General features: G+C 41.5%; 1 protein-coding gene across 1 annotated transcript in view; it reads left to right on the top strand.

The window, feature by feature from the left end:
* LOC136834838 (ankyrin repeat domain-containing protein 27-like) overlaps positions 1–16,901 on the top strand; it is a 139,028-nt gene that overhangs the window by 34,598 nt on the left and 87,529 nt on the right. The window contains exon 5 of the mRNA XM_067097619.1: positions 14,298–14,407. Coding sequence (XP_066953720.1) covers positions 14,298–14,407 — 110 coding nt within the window. The remainder of the gene's footprint in view (positions 1–14,297; positions 14,408–16,901) is intronic.

Genomic DNA, 16,901 nt, shown 5'->3' with positions numbered 1-16,901 from the left:
TTTGATCCCATTCGAGGGAGAAGTGTATGGAGGACCTTTGGAAGACCCTTCTCCTAGCCCAAGACATAAGTTTTGTTAATCACTATGCAGATGTCCCAGCTGACTCTGACACAGGAGATTCTTTATTTGGAAATGAAGATAAACTCTTTTAGTTTTCAGGCTTTTCTGTCCCCCAAGAGAGTAGGATTCTGCCTATGGACGGTGAACGAATTTCTCTCTCCAAGTCTGCTAAGCCATCAAGTGGTTGAGTCTTCTAGGGACTCTATCCTACATAGAGCAGTTTGTCACTCTGGGCAGACTCCACATGACAGTGCTGCAATTCTTCCTGAGAGCCAGCTGGGACAGGAGATCGTATCTGGATACATTCGTTTTTCCAGTGACTCAAGAAATACTGAAAAGAGGGACCTGCTATGGTGGAAGTTAGAAAACAGACTGTTGGAAGGAAAGTCTCTCCTCCTTCTGAGCCCCGACCTAGAACTTCTACTCTGACGCGTCGGATCTAGCTTGGGAAGTCCTTCTAGGGAACAAGTAAGTTTCCGGGACATGATCCCTGGAACAAAGAAGTTGGCATATCAACGTCAAGGAGTTGAAGGCGATTCATTTGGGGCTACAGTTCTTCGCATCGGAAGTTTGCAATGAGACAGTGGCAGTCCACTCAGGCAACACCACGAAACAAGGAGGGACTCACTCTTTCTCCCTCTGTGAGGCAGCGAGGGCCCTTCTTCTCTGGGCAGACCAGAACCAGACCAAGATAATTACACATTTTATTCAAGGGAAACTAAATGTATTAGTGGATGAACTAAGCCATCAAAGACAGGTACTTTCCACAGAATGGACATTGGATCTGCTAGTCTGCTTAGATCTATGGAAACTGGAGAAAGCCGTTCTTGGACCTCTTCGCAACCTCCAGGAATCATCGCCTTCTGTTATTGTTCTCCAGCCCCTGACCCTCTGGCATGGGCGATGGGACACCATGCTACAGGACCGGTCGAACAAGGATCTATATGCATTCCCACCATTCAGCAAGGTGAGAGAAGTTCTAAACAAATTTCGGTCCCACCAAAACATAACAGTGATATTAGTAGCCCTGTTTTGGCCTCTGAAGGAGAGGTTCCGGGATCTCGGACTACTGGTTCACTTTCCGAGACTACTCCCTCAAAAGCCACATCTACTCAGACAGCCTCACTTCAGACGCTTCCATCGAGGACTGTCCACTCTGGCCTATTGCTAGTTGTAGACATCACTCCTCTAGCAAAGTCTACCAGGCCAAATGGACAGTCTTCGGCGTTTGGTGTAGACATAACTTTTCATCTTCTTAGAAGTCTACAGCAGAGATAGCAGACTTTCTGCTATATTAAAAGTCCTTTAGAGCTCTGTCTTCCTCTACCATCAGAGGTTACAGGGCCATGCTGGGCTCCATTTTTTGCCATGGGTGTAGATCTATCTGCAAACCAGGATCTGTCCAATCTCATTAAATCATTTGAAACATCCAAACAGAAGGTAGAGGCTGTCTCTTGGAACTTTGATATGGTTCTGAAATGGTTCTATAGTCCCGTTTCGAGCCCCTTTGTTCAATAACATTAAGGGATCTGACTAAGAAAACCCTTTTCTTGTCGCCCTAGCAACTGCTAAGCAAGTTAGTGAGCTGCATGCCATTGATAGGAGGATTGGCTTCTCCCAAGGGTATGCAATCTGTTCCTTTACCCTTGGGTTTTTAGCTAAGAATTAGACCCCATCTAAGCCCTGGCCTCGTTCGTTTAGCATCAAGAACCTAATGGAGATACTGTACAGTATTGGCCCAGAAGAAGAAGAGAGAGTTCTTTGTCCTGTGAGGGCATTAAGATATTATTTATATAGGACTGAGAAATTCATGGACCTTCGAGTAGCCTGTGGTGCTGAGTTGAAGATCCTTCTCGTCCCCTTTTTAAAAATGCCTTGGCATTTTTTCTTAGACACCTTATCTCAGAAGCCCATTCCCATATTGGAGAGGACGTCTTGCCATCCGTTAAAATAAAAGCTCACAAAATCAGAGCAGTTGCCGCCTTGCTAGCTTTTAAGCATAACTTATTGCTCTCTTCCATTCTTCAATCGAAATTTTGGAGGTGCAAGTCAATCTTTGCAACTCATTACTTGCGTGATGTTGAAACGGTGTATGAAGATTGCAGTACCATGGGTCCGTTGTCAGTGGCTGGCATGGTTTTTGGGGAAGAAGTGTAGGAAGCATCCTTTCCACCCTTTTTTCTCTTCACCTTGATATAGGGTATCGAGTCCTAGCGGAGCCTGGGGGTACCGTGTACTGGAGTACCCACCAGTTTTTTAGTGGATGGGTGGTGGTTTTTTTATTATGTGGTGTAGTGACAGTATTGTTTGTCTGGTTGTGGTGGTGGTTTTTTTATTATGTGGTGTAGTGACAGTATTGTTTGTCTGGTTGTTTTATTGTGGTACTGCCCCCAGTGCAGGGCCAACTATTGATGTTTTGCTAGCCATCAGAAATGTCTCCCTCCCTCCCCACTAAGATAGTAGGTGCCCCATGGCTGTACCGGCAGGTTAAGATGAGCACCAACCAGAGGCAGTATCTACCTGTAGTAGCTCTCTTACCAGGTAAGGAAACAACAAGCAATGTATCAATGCTAGCAAACTTTGTTCTCAAATTTATTACAATTACTAATGTTTTGGGGTAGAATATGTCAATGTATCCCACTTCAAATCAATGTGGGATTCACCTATGTAATTACTTGGTAAGAAACTTATGTAAAAATGAATTTTTTTTTATAAAAATAAAGTTTTATATAAGTAACTTACCAAGTAATTACAGAGCTAACAATTTCTAATAGCCAGCAGCTAAAATTTGCAAATTCGCAGTAGCGATTTTTTTGTTTATTTTGGTGTAAGTAGCCAGCCCCGCCCACTTTCGGGGAAGGAGAGGAACAACATAGCAAAGAGGCTCAAATTTATTTCTGCGGGCTTTCGACGAATGTTGTGAGCAGCAGCTATGGTAATCTGGATTTTCATAGGCTTTACTGGTTATTTTTCTTAGAAGATCGGTGAAGTATTTTGTATTCTTTTGATTGCCTTTCGGCATTTATTTAGGCAGGTTGACTTTATTTGGACAGTTTATAGAATTTTTACTCTTGTTTGGACTTAGCTGTTACTTAGTTTGATGATGTCTGACGCTAGTACATCGAGGACCTGTTATTGCAGCAAAGGCTGCAATACGAGATTGACTTCTGCCAAATACGATTTACATTCTGTGTGTCCTAGTTTAAGGGACCAAGTGTGCTCTGTAGATCTTACCTGTGCTGAATGTGTTGACTGGGACCCTAGACAGTGGAAGATTTTAACTTCTCACCTTTCCAAATTGGAAAAAGATAGAATTAGGAGAAGTAATGCTAGGAGTGACAAATCTTTAGCTAGTCAGCATTCTTCTAAATCTTCATCTGATGTTCCTGTCATTTCTGTCATGTCTCCTAATCCCAGTCCTTCAGCTTTACACCTTGTTCCTGTTCCCAGCTCTCATATTTCCGACCCCAGTGCCGTTGCTCTTGAAGCGAAGTTTGATCGGAAGTTTGAATTATTAATGCATTCTATGTCTCAGTTGGGTGATTCAGTTCGTCAAATTATGAACCATGAACGTAGTGCTCATAGTGAATTGTTAGTGGAGGAGCTGGCTGTCCATCCTGCCGACTCTCCTAGGCAAAGGTCCCTGACATACTCCCCCCGCACCTGGGAGGCCCACAGGCAGTCAGCCCCTCAGTCTCACCTGTTGCAGATTCCCAGGTGTCGACAAAATACCGTTGGAAAGGCGTTTCCTCTGATGTGCACCGTCTTTCCTCCGGTTCCAAAGCATCGAGTCTCGAGTGTAGGCGCAGTGGCACTTCAAGGATGAATCTAGACCTCTCAAGAGGTCTGCAGTGGATGTGGCTAGCACCCCTCAGGTGCCTTGTAAGAAAGTGAAAGAGGCTGTTCCCTCCTTTAGTTTTTGGGACAGTTTGGAGCATTTTTCGCCGGAAATTTCACCCTCCAAACATCGTGTGTTGGATCCTGATAATTCTAGATGTCGATGTATTTCATCAAAGCGCCTGAGTTGTCCTCCATTCCTGTGCGCACTTCTTTGTTAGCGCGTCCTGCAGCTCCCAATGTCGCATCTAGACGCTCCTCTTCTCGTGATGCAGAGGTTTCGGCTTTGACATTCCAGATGAGTAATCTTCAGTCTGAATCCTCCAAGCTCCCCAAATTGGTGCTTTCTACCTCAGCTAAGAAGGCCATGAATGAAGTAGAGTGTTGGTTAGCGGACAAGAGAGAACAAGGGAAGGCTGTGTTTTGTTATCCTCCTTCGTGCTTATTATGAAGGAGATATTCATATTATGCTGCCGGGCAGGTTCCCTCTCTGGGTGTGCCTGCCTCCGCCAGGGGCTTCTCTGATCTCATTGAAGCCTCCCATAGGTCTGCCCTTTCAGCAGCAAAGGTGGTGTTCTCTTCCGCTGAACTCGATCACCTATTGAAGAACATTTTCAAAGTTCAAGATCTGACCCAGCCTTCTAAACATGCTCAAGAGAATTTTTCCTTCAGTGCCAAGTCTTCCTCTCCTGCGCAGCTCCAGCCCTTTCAAGATGCCAGGCAAAGATTTCAGTCTAGGCCTCGTGCTTACATCTGTTACTCCTCCAAGGCCATCAAAAAGTCCTCATCCAAACCTTCTTCCAAAAACTGAGGAAAGTTTTCCCCATGCAGCAGTGGGTGCCAGGCTCCTTTTTTGGGAAGAATGGAGCCAAGAAAGGAGCAGAACAGTGGGTAATAGAGGTACTCAAGAACAGATACTCTAGCATATTTGAAAGGCTTGAGAAGGTTTTTGGCCCACTCAGAGGAAGTTTCTGCTCTTCCTCGAAAAAGAGGGATAGAGGAAGTCACAGATGTAGAATCGGAGAAATTTTACAATTGCCTTTTCGTGGATCCGAAGTCTTCAGGAGGATGGAGACCAGTACTGGATGTCAGCGACTTAATGTCTTCGTACGGAAGACAAAATTAGAATGGAGACGAACCGCTCGGTTCTTGCTTCCATTCATCAGGGGGACTGGATGTTCTCCATAGACATGCAAGATGTGTACTTCCATGTCCCCATACATCCAGACTCAAGGAAGTACCTTCGCTTTGTCTTTTGGAACCAGATTTTTCAGTTCCTAAAACTATGCTTCAGACTTTCGACGAACCCTCAGGTTTTCACCCACATTCTCGCTCCGATAGCGGGTTGGCTTCATCGAGTGGGCATCAACATCGCATTTTATCTGGACAACTGGCTCATTTGTTCTCCCACAAAGGAAGATTGCACGGGAGACATTCAAAAGACTCTTGCTCTAGCAAAGGATTTGGGACTTTTGATCAACCTTCAAAAGTTTCAGCTAATTCCATCTCAACAGATAGTGTATTTGGGAATGAGTCTGAATTCTCATCTTTTCCAGGCTTTTCCTGCACCCAAGAGGATAGAATGCTGTCTAGAGACGTTAAACAAGTTTCTTGCTTTTCAAATGTGTTCGACCAACAAGTGGATGAACCTCTTAGGAGCATTGGCTTCCATCAAGCAGTTTGTCTCCTTGGGGAGACTTCACATGAGGGTACTCCAGTTTTACCCCAGACACAATTGGGACCAAAAGAAATATCCAGACTCGTTTGTGTTCCCAGTCACCCAAGACATCAAGAAACATCTGCTTTGGTGGAGATCCGAAAACAGGCTACTAGAAGGGAAGTCTCTCTTTTCTCTGAACCCTGACCTGAGCTCCTATGCAGGTGTATCTGACTTGGGTTGGGGCACTATCCTGGAGGACAAGGAAGTCTCCAGAAAGTGGATGTTGGAACAGGAAACTTTGCATATAAACTTTAAATGAACTGACTGCGATCAGTCTACGATTGCAAGCCTTTGCTTTGGAAGTTCGAGACAAGACCATTGCAATGTGCTCAGACAATACGACCACCTTGGCCTTAAGCAAGCAAGGGGGAACTCACTCCTTCTCCTTCTGTGAGGCGGTGCGGGACTTCTTCTCTGGGGTCATCAAAATAGGACAAGGATGGTAACGAGATTTGTGCAAGACAAGATGAATGTACTAGTGGACCAGCTGAGTCGCAGCAACCAGGTGATTCCCACAGAATGGAAGTCAGACCCACTAATATGCTTAGAGTTGTGGGAGCTGTGGGGAAGGCTGACAGTAGACCTATTTGTGACCTCCAAAAATCACCGCTTTCCACTTTATTGCTCTCCAGTTCCAGATCCCGCAGCATGGGCAACGGATGCCATGCTGTTGGACTGGTCCAACAAGAGCCTGTATGCATTCCCTCCCTTCGGGATGGCAAGGGAAGTGATAAACAAATTTGGGTTTCATGAGAATGCTTCGATGATTCTCATAGGTCCCTTTCGGCCTCTAAGGGAATGGTTCCCGGACCTGATAAGTCTCCTGTCTGATTTTCCAAGACTACTTCCTCAAAAACACAAGCTTCTCAGACAACCCCATCTCAGGCGATTCCATCAGGGGTTATCCACGCTAGCTGTGACAGGATTCAAGCTATGAAGAAACTCCTCAGAGCTAGGGGATTTTCAAGAGCAGTTGCACAAGCTATCTCTAGATACAGGAGAGTGTCTCCAGCCAATGTTTATCAAAGCAAGTGGACTATTTTCCGCACTTGGTGTTGAGCAAGTCATGTCTCTTCCTCTAAGACATCTTTAACGGAGATTGCTGATTTTCTGTTGTTCCTGAGAACTTCTAAAGGCTTGTACTCAGCCACTATCAAAGGTTATAGAGCAATGTTAGACTCTGTATTCAGAAATAGAGGCCTAGATATTTCTTCTGATTGGGATTTATCTGAACTTATTAAATTGTTCCATACGACGAAGCGCAGAGATTTACAGCAAGTTTCGTGGAACCTGGACGTGGTACCTAAATGGCTTTCAGGCCCACACTTTTGATTCTGCTTCGCTGAGGAACTTAACTAAGAAGACTTTATTCCTAGTGGCCTTGGCCACAGCCAAGAGAGTAATCAAGATCCAAGCTCTGGATAGGAGAATTGGTTTTACTAATGGAGATGCAATTTGCTCCTTTTCACTTGGCTTTCTCGCTAAGAACAAAACTCCAACCAAACCTTGGCCTCGTTCTTTTAGCATTAAGAACCTATCTCAAGTGGTAGGTTCGTTAGATGAAGAAAGTGCTATCTCCATAAGACTGACAAAATAAGAGGTACGTGTGATCACCCATGGTGTTCAGTGATGAACCCTTCACGTCCTCTCTTGAAGAATGCCCTCTCTTTTTTTCTAAGAGATCTCATTCGCGAGTCACATTCACAAGTGGGAGAAGAGCTTCTTCCCTTTCAAAGGGTGAGAGCGCTCATGAGATTAGAGCCGTGGCTACATCCTTGTCGTTCAGACATAATCTTCCTCTTGCCTCCATTCTCCACTCCACTTATTGGAGATGTAAGTCAGTTTTTTTGGCACATTATCCATGCAATGTTGAAACATTGTTTAATGATTGCAGTACCTTGGGTCCTTTATTGGTGGCTGGCACAGTGTGGGGGAAGGAAGTATAGGAAGTGTTCCTTCCATCCTTACTCTTAGCCTTGGTACTTGATGTTGAGTTTAGGGGAGCCTGGGGTTACTCTGTACTGGGATACCCTCCAGGTCTTTTAATGATTGGGTGATAGTATTTTAATCTTTTGGCATAAGTATCAGCATTCTTATCTGGTGCTGTGTGTTGGTACTGCACCCAGGGCAGGGGCAAACTTTCTATACTTTGCTAGCGTTCAGAGAAGTTCGCTGTGAGGTCCCCACTTACTTAGCAGGTGACACTTGGCTATACCGCCACACCTCTACGGGGTAAGATGAGTTCCACCAGAAGCAGTATTTTCTATTCTCAAATTATAACTTTTAATACTTGAGGTAGAATAAGTCACTGAATTCTGCCTCCTATCAGTGTGGGAATCAGCTATGAAATTACTTGATAAGTTACTTATATAAAAATGACATTTCTATAATAAAATAAAGTTTTATATATACTTACCAAGCAGTTACAGTGTTGGAGCCCTCCCTCCTCCCCTCTCATGGACATTGCGACATAAATAAATTGAGCCTTCTTGCTATGTTGTTCCTCTTCTTCCCCGAAAGTGGCGGGGCTGGCTACTTACACCAAAATAAATGAGAACTGCTACCGCAAATTTTCACATTTTAGCTGCCTGTTGTTAGAAATTGTTAGCTATGTAATTACTTGGTAAGTGTATATAAAGCTTTATTTTATAATAAAAATGTAATTTTTATATATACCTACCAAGTAATTACAGAATTGGAGCCCTCCCTCCTCTCCTTGCATGAACATAAGGGCACAAACAAATTGAAGCTCTTTACTGGGTGGTTCCTCTCTTTCCCCGAAAGTGGGCGGGGCTAGTCACCTACCCAAAACAAAAGTAGTGCTACCATGAATTTCAAAATTTAAGCTGCCATGCGAGTTGAAACTATAGCTAAGTAATTACTTTGTAAGTATATATAAAACTTTATTTTTTCATAAAAATGTCATTTCTATATTGCCACCACAATGGAGTGCAGTGCAGTCATTACTTAAGGTAATTTGCAGAGTGCCTTCGGCCCCTTGCTGCAACACTTTTCAAACTTTTTACTGTCAATTTCTGTTTCAGTGCTGAATAACCTAATAGGTCCCAGTGCTTGGTCTTTGGCCTAAATTCTACATTCAGCTCAATTGAGACTAACACATCAAGGTTGGAGCTACACCTGCTGGATAATTAAGGGTTAATCTTGGATGGCACAGGATAAGGGACAGCACATCAGTCTCCTCAGGCAGAAACTGTTTTCATAGGTCAGGTATTCACTCAGCTCATGGTAAGAACAGTAGGTTTGATGACAAGCTCAGTGATATTGGCCTGCTTATGGAATCAAGGCAGCACACAATTGGCACTTAATTGTTTCAGTTGTCATTCAAAATCTTGGGTGGAGGAGGTAAGTGAGGTCAACATAATACCATGGTTTACCTTGGAAATGAATGTGATATCCAACAGTCTCAGTGGGGGAAAGCAGGTCTTTCTTTTGTCTTTTGGGCACACTGTTGGCAGATTTGTTTGCAGTGAGCCTGAACATATCCCCTTTATACTGTTCGGTTCAGTTCAGCCATACCCAGCATATGTGGAATTACTTCAACATTTATGTCTTTCCTTCACTTTACAACATGAGGGAGGCACTGTAGAAACCCACATTAGAGAGGTACTGGAGAAGCTCCACCTCCAAGACTATGAAGATGATTCTGTTATCTCCTCTATGGCTGCAGTATACATGTTAAACAATTCTTTGTCCATGTTGGTACAGCTGCAGTCATTGTAAAGCCTTGCAGAACCTCAACAGGTCTCCTTTTCAAGCCGGCCAAATAGAGCTTGATTCTCTAGTTGATATAGTGGAAGGGATGTTGATTTTGTTAATAACATAACACCGTTAATTGCTGACTTCCTCCTTTTCTTTTGTCAGTGTAAGAAGTTGTCCATGTCAGCTTTTAAGGATTATAGGTGTTCCCTCTAGGAGGATTTTGGACTTCACTCAGATAGGGTCTTTTAATTGAATTTAAGAGGCTCATCCAGCACTTTGAGAAGGATAATCCTCATGGGTTGCTTAAAATCGTGTTGGAATCTCTCCTGTATACTTGTCATATGAAGCCTCTCTGTGAGCCACTTGATGATGCTTGCTGAGGATAGTTTTTCTACTGCTGTTTGCATTCTTGAGACAGGTTAGGAAGATTCATGCACTCTCTTGGAAGGTCACACACGGAAGATTAGTCATTAATAGTTTGGCTGTTTGCTCTGGACTTCATAGCAAAGATCCAGACAACTAACCGTAACTATTCCTTGGCCCTCTTTACCATTCCTTCCTTGTCCTCCATTACCAGTAACAAGGAGGACTTCTTGCTCTGTCCAGTGAGATCTATTTGGTAATACTTGAGGACCAGAGACTTAAGAGGGCACAGAAAGAAGCAAGTAGCTAAGATGTCAGCCTCCTACTGGTTAAGGCAACTAATTTTTAGGGCTTACTTTAATAAGGCAGATAGCACAGTAGAACAGGTTTGAGCACTCTGCTTCTGATACTTTTAAACACAAAAATTGTCCTTTGTTTTACATGTAGATAGCCTACCTGGCTATGTCATTCTTGTCTTTATCCCTTTTTATGAAGAGATGCTTCTCATGAAAAGATGAACTTGAGTTTGTTTGAACAATTAGCCACTGTGGGACAAGTTTTACCTTTTGGGGGAGGATGTTGGGGATCTGTTGTCTTCCATTTCCCAAGTCTGAAAATTGCATGTCATACAAGCTCCTTGTTTTACCCACTTATGTTGTCCTTACCGCATGCCTTTTTTCGTTGCACTTATTTCCTTTCCGTTTTCTTAGGATATGGAACAATTAAGATAAATTAAGAAAAAGGTAGTTAACCCTTAAACGCCGAGCCTCTATTTACAAAAACGTCTCCCGTATGCCGGCGGCGTTCGGGAGTTAGCGCCGAAGCAGAAAAAAAGTTTTTTCAAAAAATCACAGCACGCTTAGTTTTTAAGATTAAGAGTTCATTTTTGGCTCCTTTTTTGGTCATTGCCTGAAGTTTAGCATGCAACCATCAGAAATGAAAAAAAATATCATATATAAATATTGAAATATATGACAGCGCAAAAAAGAAATTTCATATATAATTTTATACAAATCGCACTGTGAGCAAAACGGTTAAAGCTAACGGATTATTTTTTTTTCTTTGTATTGTACACTAAATTGCGATGATTTCGGTATATAACAAATTGTAAAACAATCAAAGCAACACAGAGAAAATATTATCACAATATGATGCATGAATCCAAACGTAGCGGACGTAAAAAAAATGTTTTTTTTGAAAATTCACCATAAATCGAAATATTGTGCTAGAAACTTGCCGTTTGTTGAAAAATGAAGCTAATTGATTGAATATTACTAGACTGTAAGTGTTTTAGCTTACAATTGCAGTTTTCGACCATTTCGGTCGAGTTAAAGTTGACCGAAGGTCGAATTTTTTCTATTTATTGTGATTTATATGAAAATATTTCAAAACTGATAAAAGCTACAACCATGAGTTATTTTCTGTTGTAGTCTTCATGAAATTGCACATTTTCATATATAAAAGTTTATGTAACGACTAATATAAAATGGTGCAAACATTACGACAACGTGAAAAGAATTTCTGAGATGTTCGGCCGAGTTACCATGACGGACGTAAGGAAAATGTTTTTTCAAAAATTCACCATAAATCAAAATATTGTGCTAGAGACTTCCAATTTATTGCAAAATAAAGGTAAATGATTGAATATTACTAGAATGTAAGAGTTTTAGCTACAATTGCATTTTTTGACCATTTTGGTTGAGTCAAAGTTGACCGAAGGTTGAAATTTTGGCAGTTATCGAGATTTATATGAAAATATTTCCAAACTGATAAAGCTACAACCATGGGTTGTATTTTGTTGTATTTTACATGAAATTGCACACATTTTCATATATAAAACTTTACGTAATGGCTAATATAAAACAGTGCAAAAGTTACGACAAAATGACGAAAGTATTTCTGAAATTTTCGGCCGAGTTACTGTGCGGACGTAAGAAAAAGTTTTTTCAAAAATTCACCATAAATCGAAATATTGTGCTAGAGACTTCCAATTTGTTGCAAAATGAAGGTAAATGATTGAATATTACTAGAATGTAAGAGTTTTAGCTTACAATTGCGTTTTTTCGACCATTTCGGTCGAGTCAAAGTTGACCGAAGGTTGAAATTTTTGTAGTCGACGTGGGGTCGTCCACTTGGCACCCAACAGACAATTTTAGTCGACGTGTGATACGTCCAATAGGCGTTTAAGGGTTAATTCAGACAGTGGTGTAAGGTAAATTATTTCTATTCAGTGCAAGCCTGTAATTACAAAACTGCACTTCAAAAGCCATGTTTGCATAAACAGAGCAACATTTTATGTAAAGCAGGGATTATTGTAGAAAATGCTGTTGCCTATATGCCCAGTTGTATGTTAAGAGGTTGTTTACAGCAAGGTATTATTGTATTTTTTTTTTTTTATAAACCCCAAGAAGTATGATATTAAATACTTTAGCCAGACCCCTGGCAATATTTTTGGCTTTATTTTGTTGTCAAACATCAATGTTGTTTTAACAGAAGTGTATAGAGGCTATCTTCAGAACCAGTAAAATTGACATTATCTGTAGGATGTTTATTTGATGTTTCTAAAAGTTTTGAGCTAATTAGCTTCCTTAACTCCAGCCAATTTTTACTGTGGTACTCACCAAATTTTGATGACTTGGAGATATCTTTGAGGTATTTCTGCAAAAAATCTTTCTCAGCTTTACTTACATAATAGCTGGTGGATGTTTTCCTTCATTGCTAGTCATTTAGACTGGGACTTTTGTTTGATGTATGTTGGTTGTATAGACTAAGGTCATTGGTGGAGCACTGGGGCTGCCCTTTCATTGACAAGCTCAACTTTTTCCTTTGTATACTTCAAGAATGGTGCTTAGATGGATGAAGAGGTGTAAAGGCTTCAGTAAATTGTAGTCTCCAGATAACTTTCCTAAGGCAAGAATAAATTAAGACTAAAGCCCAGGTTTTTTGGCTGAATATCTTAATTTATTTATCAGTTTCTTTCTTCTGTTGATTTCTCTTATTATGCTAAAACTTCCACAAGCACCATCAGAGATTTAGTGAATGATGCTGGATGATGCTTAGGCAAAATGAAATTACATGAATCCAGTATCTCATGTTTACTCAGACAAATGATAAGCATTTGGGAAGTTAAAAGTTATCGTTAAAACTGCCTGTAAGATTTACACCACTTGCACAGGTAGAGTTCATAGTTGTTTGTGGAATCTTTTGCATTCATTGGTCATTCAGTTGACCTTTCTAGTGCTCTTTGGAGAAGTCTAGAACAATCATTCTGTTTATGGAATCCTATTTGGACACCAAGAGATGCACTTGAAAGGTGAAGGTAAAGGCATTTTATAATTTCCCTGGTCTTGACATCTTGGAAGTTCTTTGTAAGCCTTTGTGTCAAATGGGCCATCTGAAAAATTTTTCTTGTAATAACAGTACTACCGTAGTTATTATTTAAGAATGGTTTCATTAACTAATATTTTGAGCCAGCATTTGAGCTGTTCTTTGTTGAAGTTTCCAGCCTTTCTATCCTTGCCCATTGCATTTCATGCTCTTTGGGTTTCTCATTTGGGACTGGTAGTCATAGGGTATTTGGTTTTTATAGAAAATGTTGAAAGAATGTTTGGTTTACTTTGGAAAATAAGACAAGTACTGTATGTTGATTTACTTCTGCATTTGTACCGGCACATTTGAATTGAGTTCTTAACTTTGCTCTGAAGTTTTATTAGGTTTTCTAAATAATTTTAGAGGAATAATCAGTTTTGAAAAAAATTTTTATTAATGTCTACACTATCATGATTATTTTTTATATGTTTTGCTATTACATTTGTTACTCATATATGCATATTTGCAGATGTTCTTGCACTGTAAATGGATCATGTCTACCATTTTGTCAGGCAAGGTTTAATACATTATTCTTAGATGTTGTAGTCTTTGTACCCAAGTATAATTGTAATGTTGAATTTATCATAAAAATTTTTGTATAATTGTGGATGTGGTTGCTCTCCTCCATACATATTAAATACTGTACCTTGTCAATAAAATTCCTTTGGAATGCCAGTATTTAAAATGATAAGATACTTAAGTGTAAAATGTTTAGCAAATTTTGGAATTCTATGATTTTTAAATACCTCAGTCACAAGCCTTTTTTCCTTTTAATTGATGATTCCCAGTAAGGGGGTAGTGTCATCAGTGAACCTCACATGGTGCACTATAGACATTACTAAAGGGTGTTTGCAGCGTCTCCTAGGCCCCTAGCTGCACCCACTTTTTAGTCTTTTGCTTTACCTCCATACTGCTTCCTTTTTTCCATCTTGCTGTCCAACCTCTCTAACTATTACTTCTTAGAACAACTGTGGGTTCCTCCCAATTTAACCTTTAGATCTTTGTCCTTAACCTCATTTATTATCTGGATCTCTGTCTTGCTGTCCAACCACTCAACTACTTCTGTTGACTATCTAAAGCACTGAATGATGGAAACTGCCCTAGTTCTTGGCTTTGTTGCCATAATTCCATAAACCCAATCCACTTTAACTGATGATTAAACATTTTCTTATAAGTAGTTGCCCATAATTATTTACGAAAAATTAGAATATAACTTTTTGGTTTTTAGGACAAAGTGATTCATCTGTTACTGGTTGATAAATTGCTCAACTCTGCTCAGGATCAAGATGACCAAGTTTCTGAACACTTGTTCTTAACTGCTATAACATCTTTTGCTCAGTAAGTTTAATTTAATGTTTTCATTGTATTACAAAAGGACTTCTGAATTTTTGTACAGTTTGCCAATAATAATCACTGTTGGAACCAAAGAATGGTCAGTGGTTGGAAAGTTTTCATACTAGTCTAGCATACTGTTTAACATATGGCAGCTCAGTATGAATCAGTGATTTTGAAAGCCCACCTTAGAGTTAAAAACATCAATAAAAACTGTTACTTGAAATATGTATTAGGTATACCTAATCTATTATTTGTTTAGTTACAAACCCATTACAGTACTTTTAGTGTTATCGCCTGAAAGGCCATGATCAAGACTTCTCTGGTAGATGATGAAGAGTCATGATCATGCTTTGTTAAAAATCGTTGAGCTGCCATGCATTTGAGAAACCTCTGTGGCCTAGCTACTGTAACGAAAGCATGAGTAAGAGTCAGCATCTACAAACTTACCTATTTATTCAGACAACAGACATGCTGGTCAATAACTCTTGTGAGCGGAAATGTATCGCCTGACACCAGGGGAACAAAAATAGAGGTACCACACAATCATTTGTGTGTTTGTTGACAGATGAATATATACATATAAATTGATATACAAGGTATGACTGAAGTTATGGTATATGTGGCTGAAATACTGACATTGTACTGTGTATGGTGACAATAATACATTTTATTTAACAATAATATGAAAGAAGAGATTGTATGTATAAAAGATGCGTGACGTACATTTCTTGTGTCCGCACGGTTTGGGCGCGCAGATGTTGTTGTGAGGAGATTAGCGAGCCAGGTGAGATGATGGTGTATGGGGTCCACATGGGACCCAACAGGACTCCCCCCTTGGAGAGGCTGACGGTTGTAGATCAGTTTCTTGGAGGTAAACTGGTTTTAGGCAGTCAATAGATACCCACATCGTCCTGCCGTCTACTGTCATCTGGTAGGCCTTGTTATCTCTGGATGAGAAACAGTATGGTCCTGAGTAGGCTGGGGAGAGGGGGTGCCCTCTGTGTATGTCCACCCGTATGAACGCACATTTTGCATTCTGCAGCTCGCTGGGGACATACACTTCTCTAGTTACATGGTAGGCCGTCTTGGCTGGCATTATCTGTTCAGCTTTTCGGGTGTCTGATGGGGATGTTGGGCTCATTTGATCTTGAAAGACATTTGCTGGCAATGTCAGTGCTTGGCCGTATAGGACTTGTGCTAGAGATGCGTTGAATGCTGCGTGCGGTGTTGTTCTTAGGCCTAGTAAGACCCACATCTTGACATCTGGCGTTGAGTGATGCTTTCAATTCAACGACCAGTGTAGCCTTTCAATGATGTTATTAGCTTCTGCATTGTAGACTGTTGTGTGCGTTATCTTTGTCCCCAAACTGTCTGCGAGGGCATTCCACAGGGTGGATGTGAAGTTGGCTCCCCTGTCCCTCATGATGATCTGCGGGACTCCGTGCCTGCTGACCCATCCGATGAGGGCTTTCACACAGCTTTCTGCTGTCTGTTGCCGTATCAGTGTTGCTTTGGGCCACCTGGTATTTCTGTTGATGATGGTGAATAGGTCTGTACCCCTCGGAGTGGGGTAGGGGTCCCACTATGTCGACGTGGATGTGGGCAAGTCAGCGGTGTGTTGTTTGGAACTCTCCTATTCCACTCTCTGCATGTCTTGTGATTTTTGAAGTCTGACACGGGATGCACTCTCTTGTCCAGTTTTTTACGTCCTTTGTCATTCCCCACCAGATGTCCCGCTCTGCTATGATGTGGGCGGTTAACCGGCCTGATGGGTGGGACAGGTTGTGGGCAAGTGTGAAGGCTTTTCTTCTGAGGCCCTCTGGCAGGTAGGGGGCGAGGGCATCTGGTACTCGTCTCACAGGTAGTGGTCGTCTCTTCACTGTTGATTGACAGAACGCTCCATGTGAGGGCGGGGTTGTTCAATTGCAGTTGCTGTAGGTCCACATCATCTCTTTATGCTTCTGCGATTTCGGGATAGGCTACCCCGAGCTGGATGGTGTTGACGCAGTTTCTTGATACTATGTCTGCCACGGTGTTTGCTGAACCCTTCAAGTATTTGATGGTGCAGGAATGTTCAGCTATTGCTGACAGGTGCTGCTTTTGCCATGCTGACCACACGTCTGCTGACTTTGTGAAGGCATGCACCAACGGTTAATGGTCTGTTTGCACGACGAACTGTCATCCCTCGAACGTGGTGGAAGTGGCGGATGGCTTTGTAGACTACTAGAAGCTCCCTGTTGAAAGTGGAGTATCTATGTTCTGCTGTCATTAGCTTTTTGTTGAAGAACGCCAGCGGACGATGACCATCATCTATGTCCTGCTCTAGTATGGCGCCCATCGCCATGTTACTTGCGTCTGTTGTCAATGTGAGGGACCTATGGGGTAGAGGAAAAATTAATGTGGTTGCAGAGGTTAATGCTTATTTTGCTAAAAGAAATGCATTATCTTGATTTTCTGGCCAATTTAACTGTTTTTATTTTCCTTGTAGGCATTGAAA

The sequence above is a fragment of the Macrobrachium rosenbergii genome, chromosome 4, assembly GCF_040412425.1.
Source record: "Macrobrachium rosenbergii isolate ZJJX-2024 chromosome 4, ASM4041242v1, whole genome shotgun sequence".
Classification (NCBI taxonomy): domain Eukaryota; kingdom Metazoa; phylum Arthropoda; class Malacostraca; order Decapoda; family Palaemonidae; genus Macrobrachium; species Macrobrachium rosenbergii.
The sequence above is the reverse complement of the archived record's forward strand: the minus strand, read 5'-3'. Positions and strand labels throughout refer to the sequence as shown.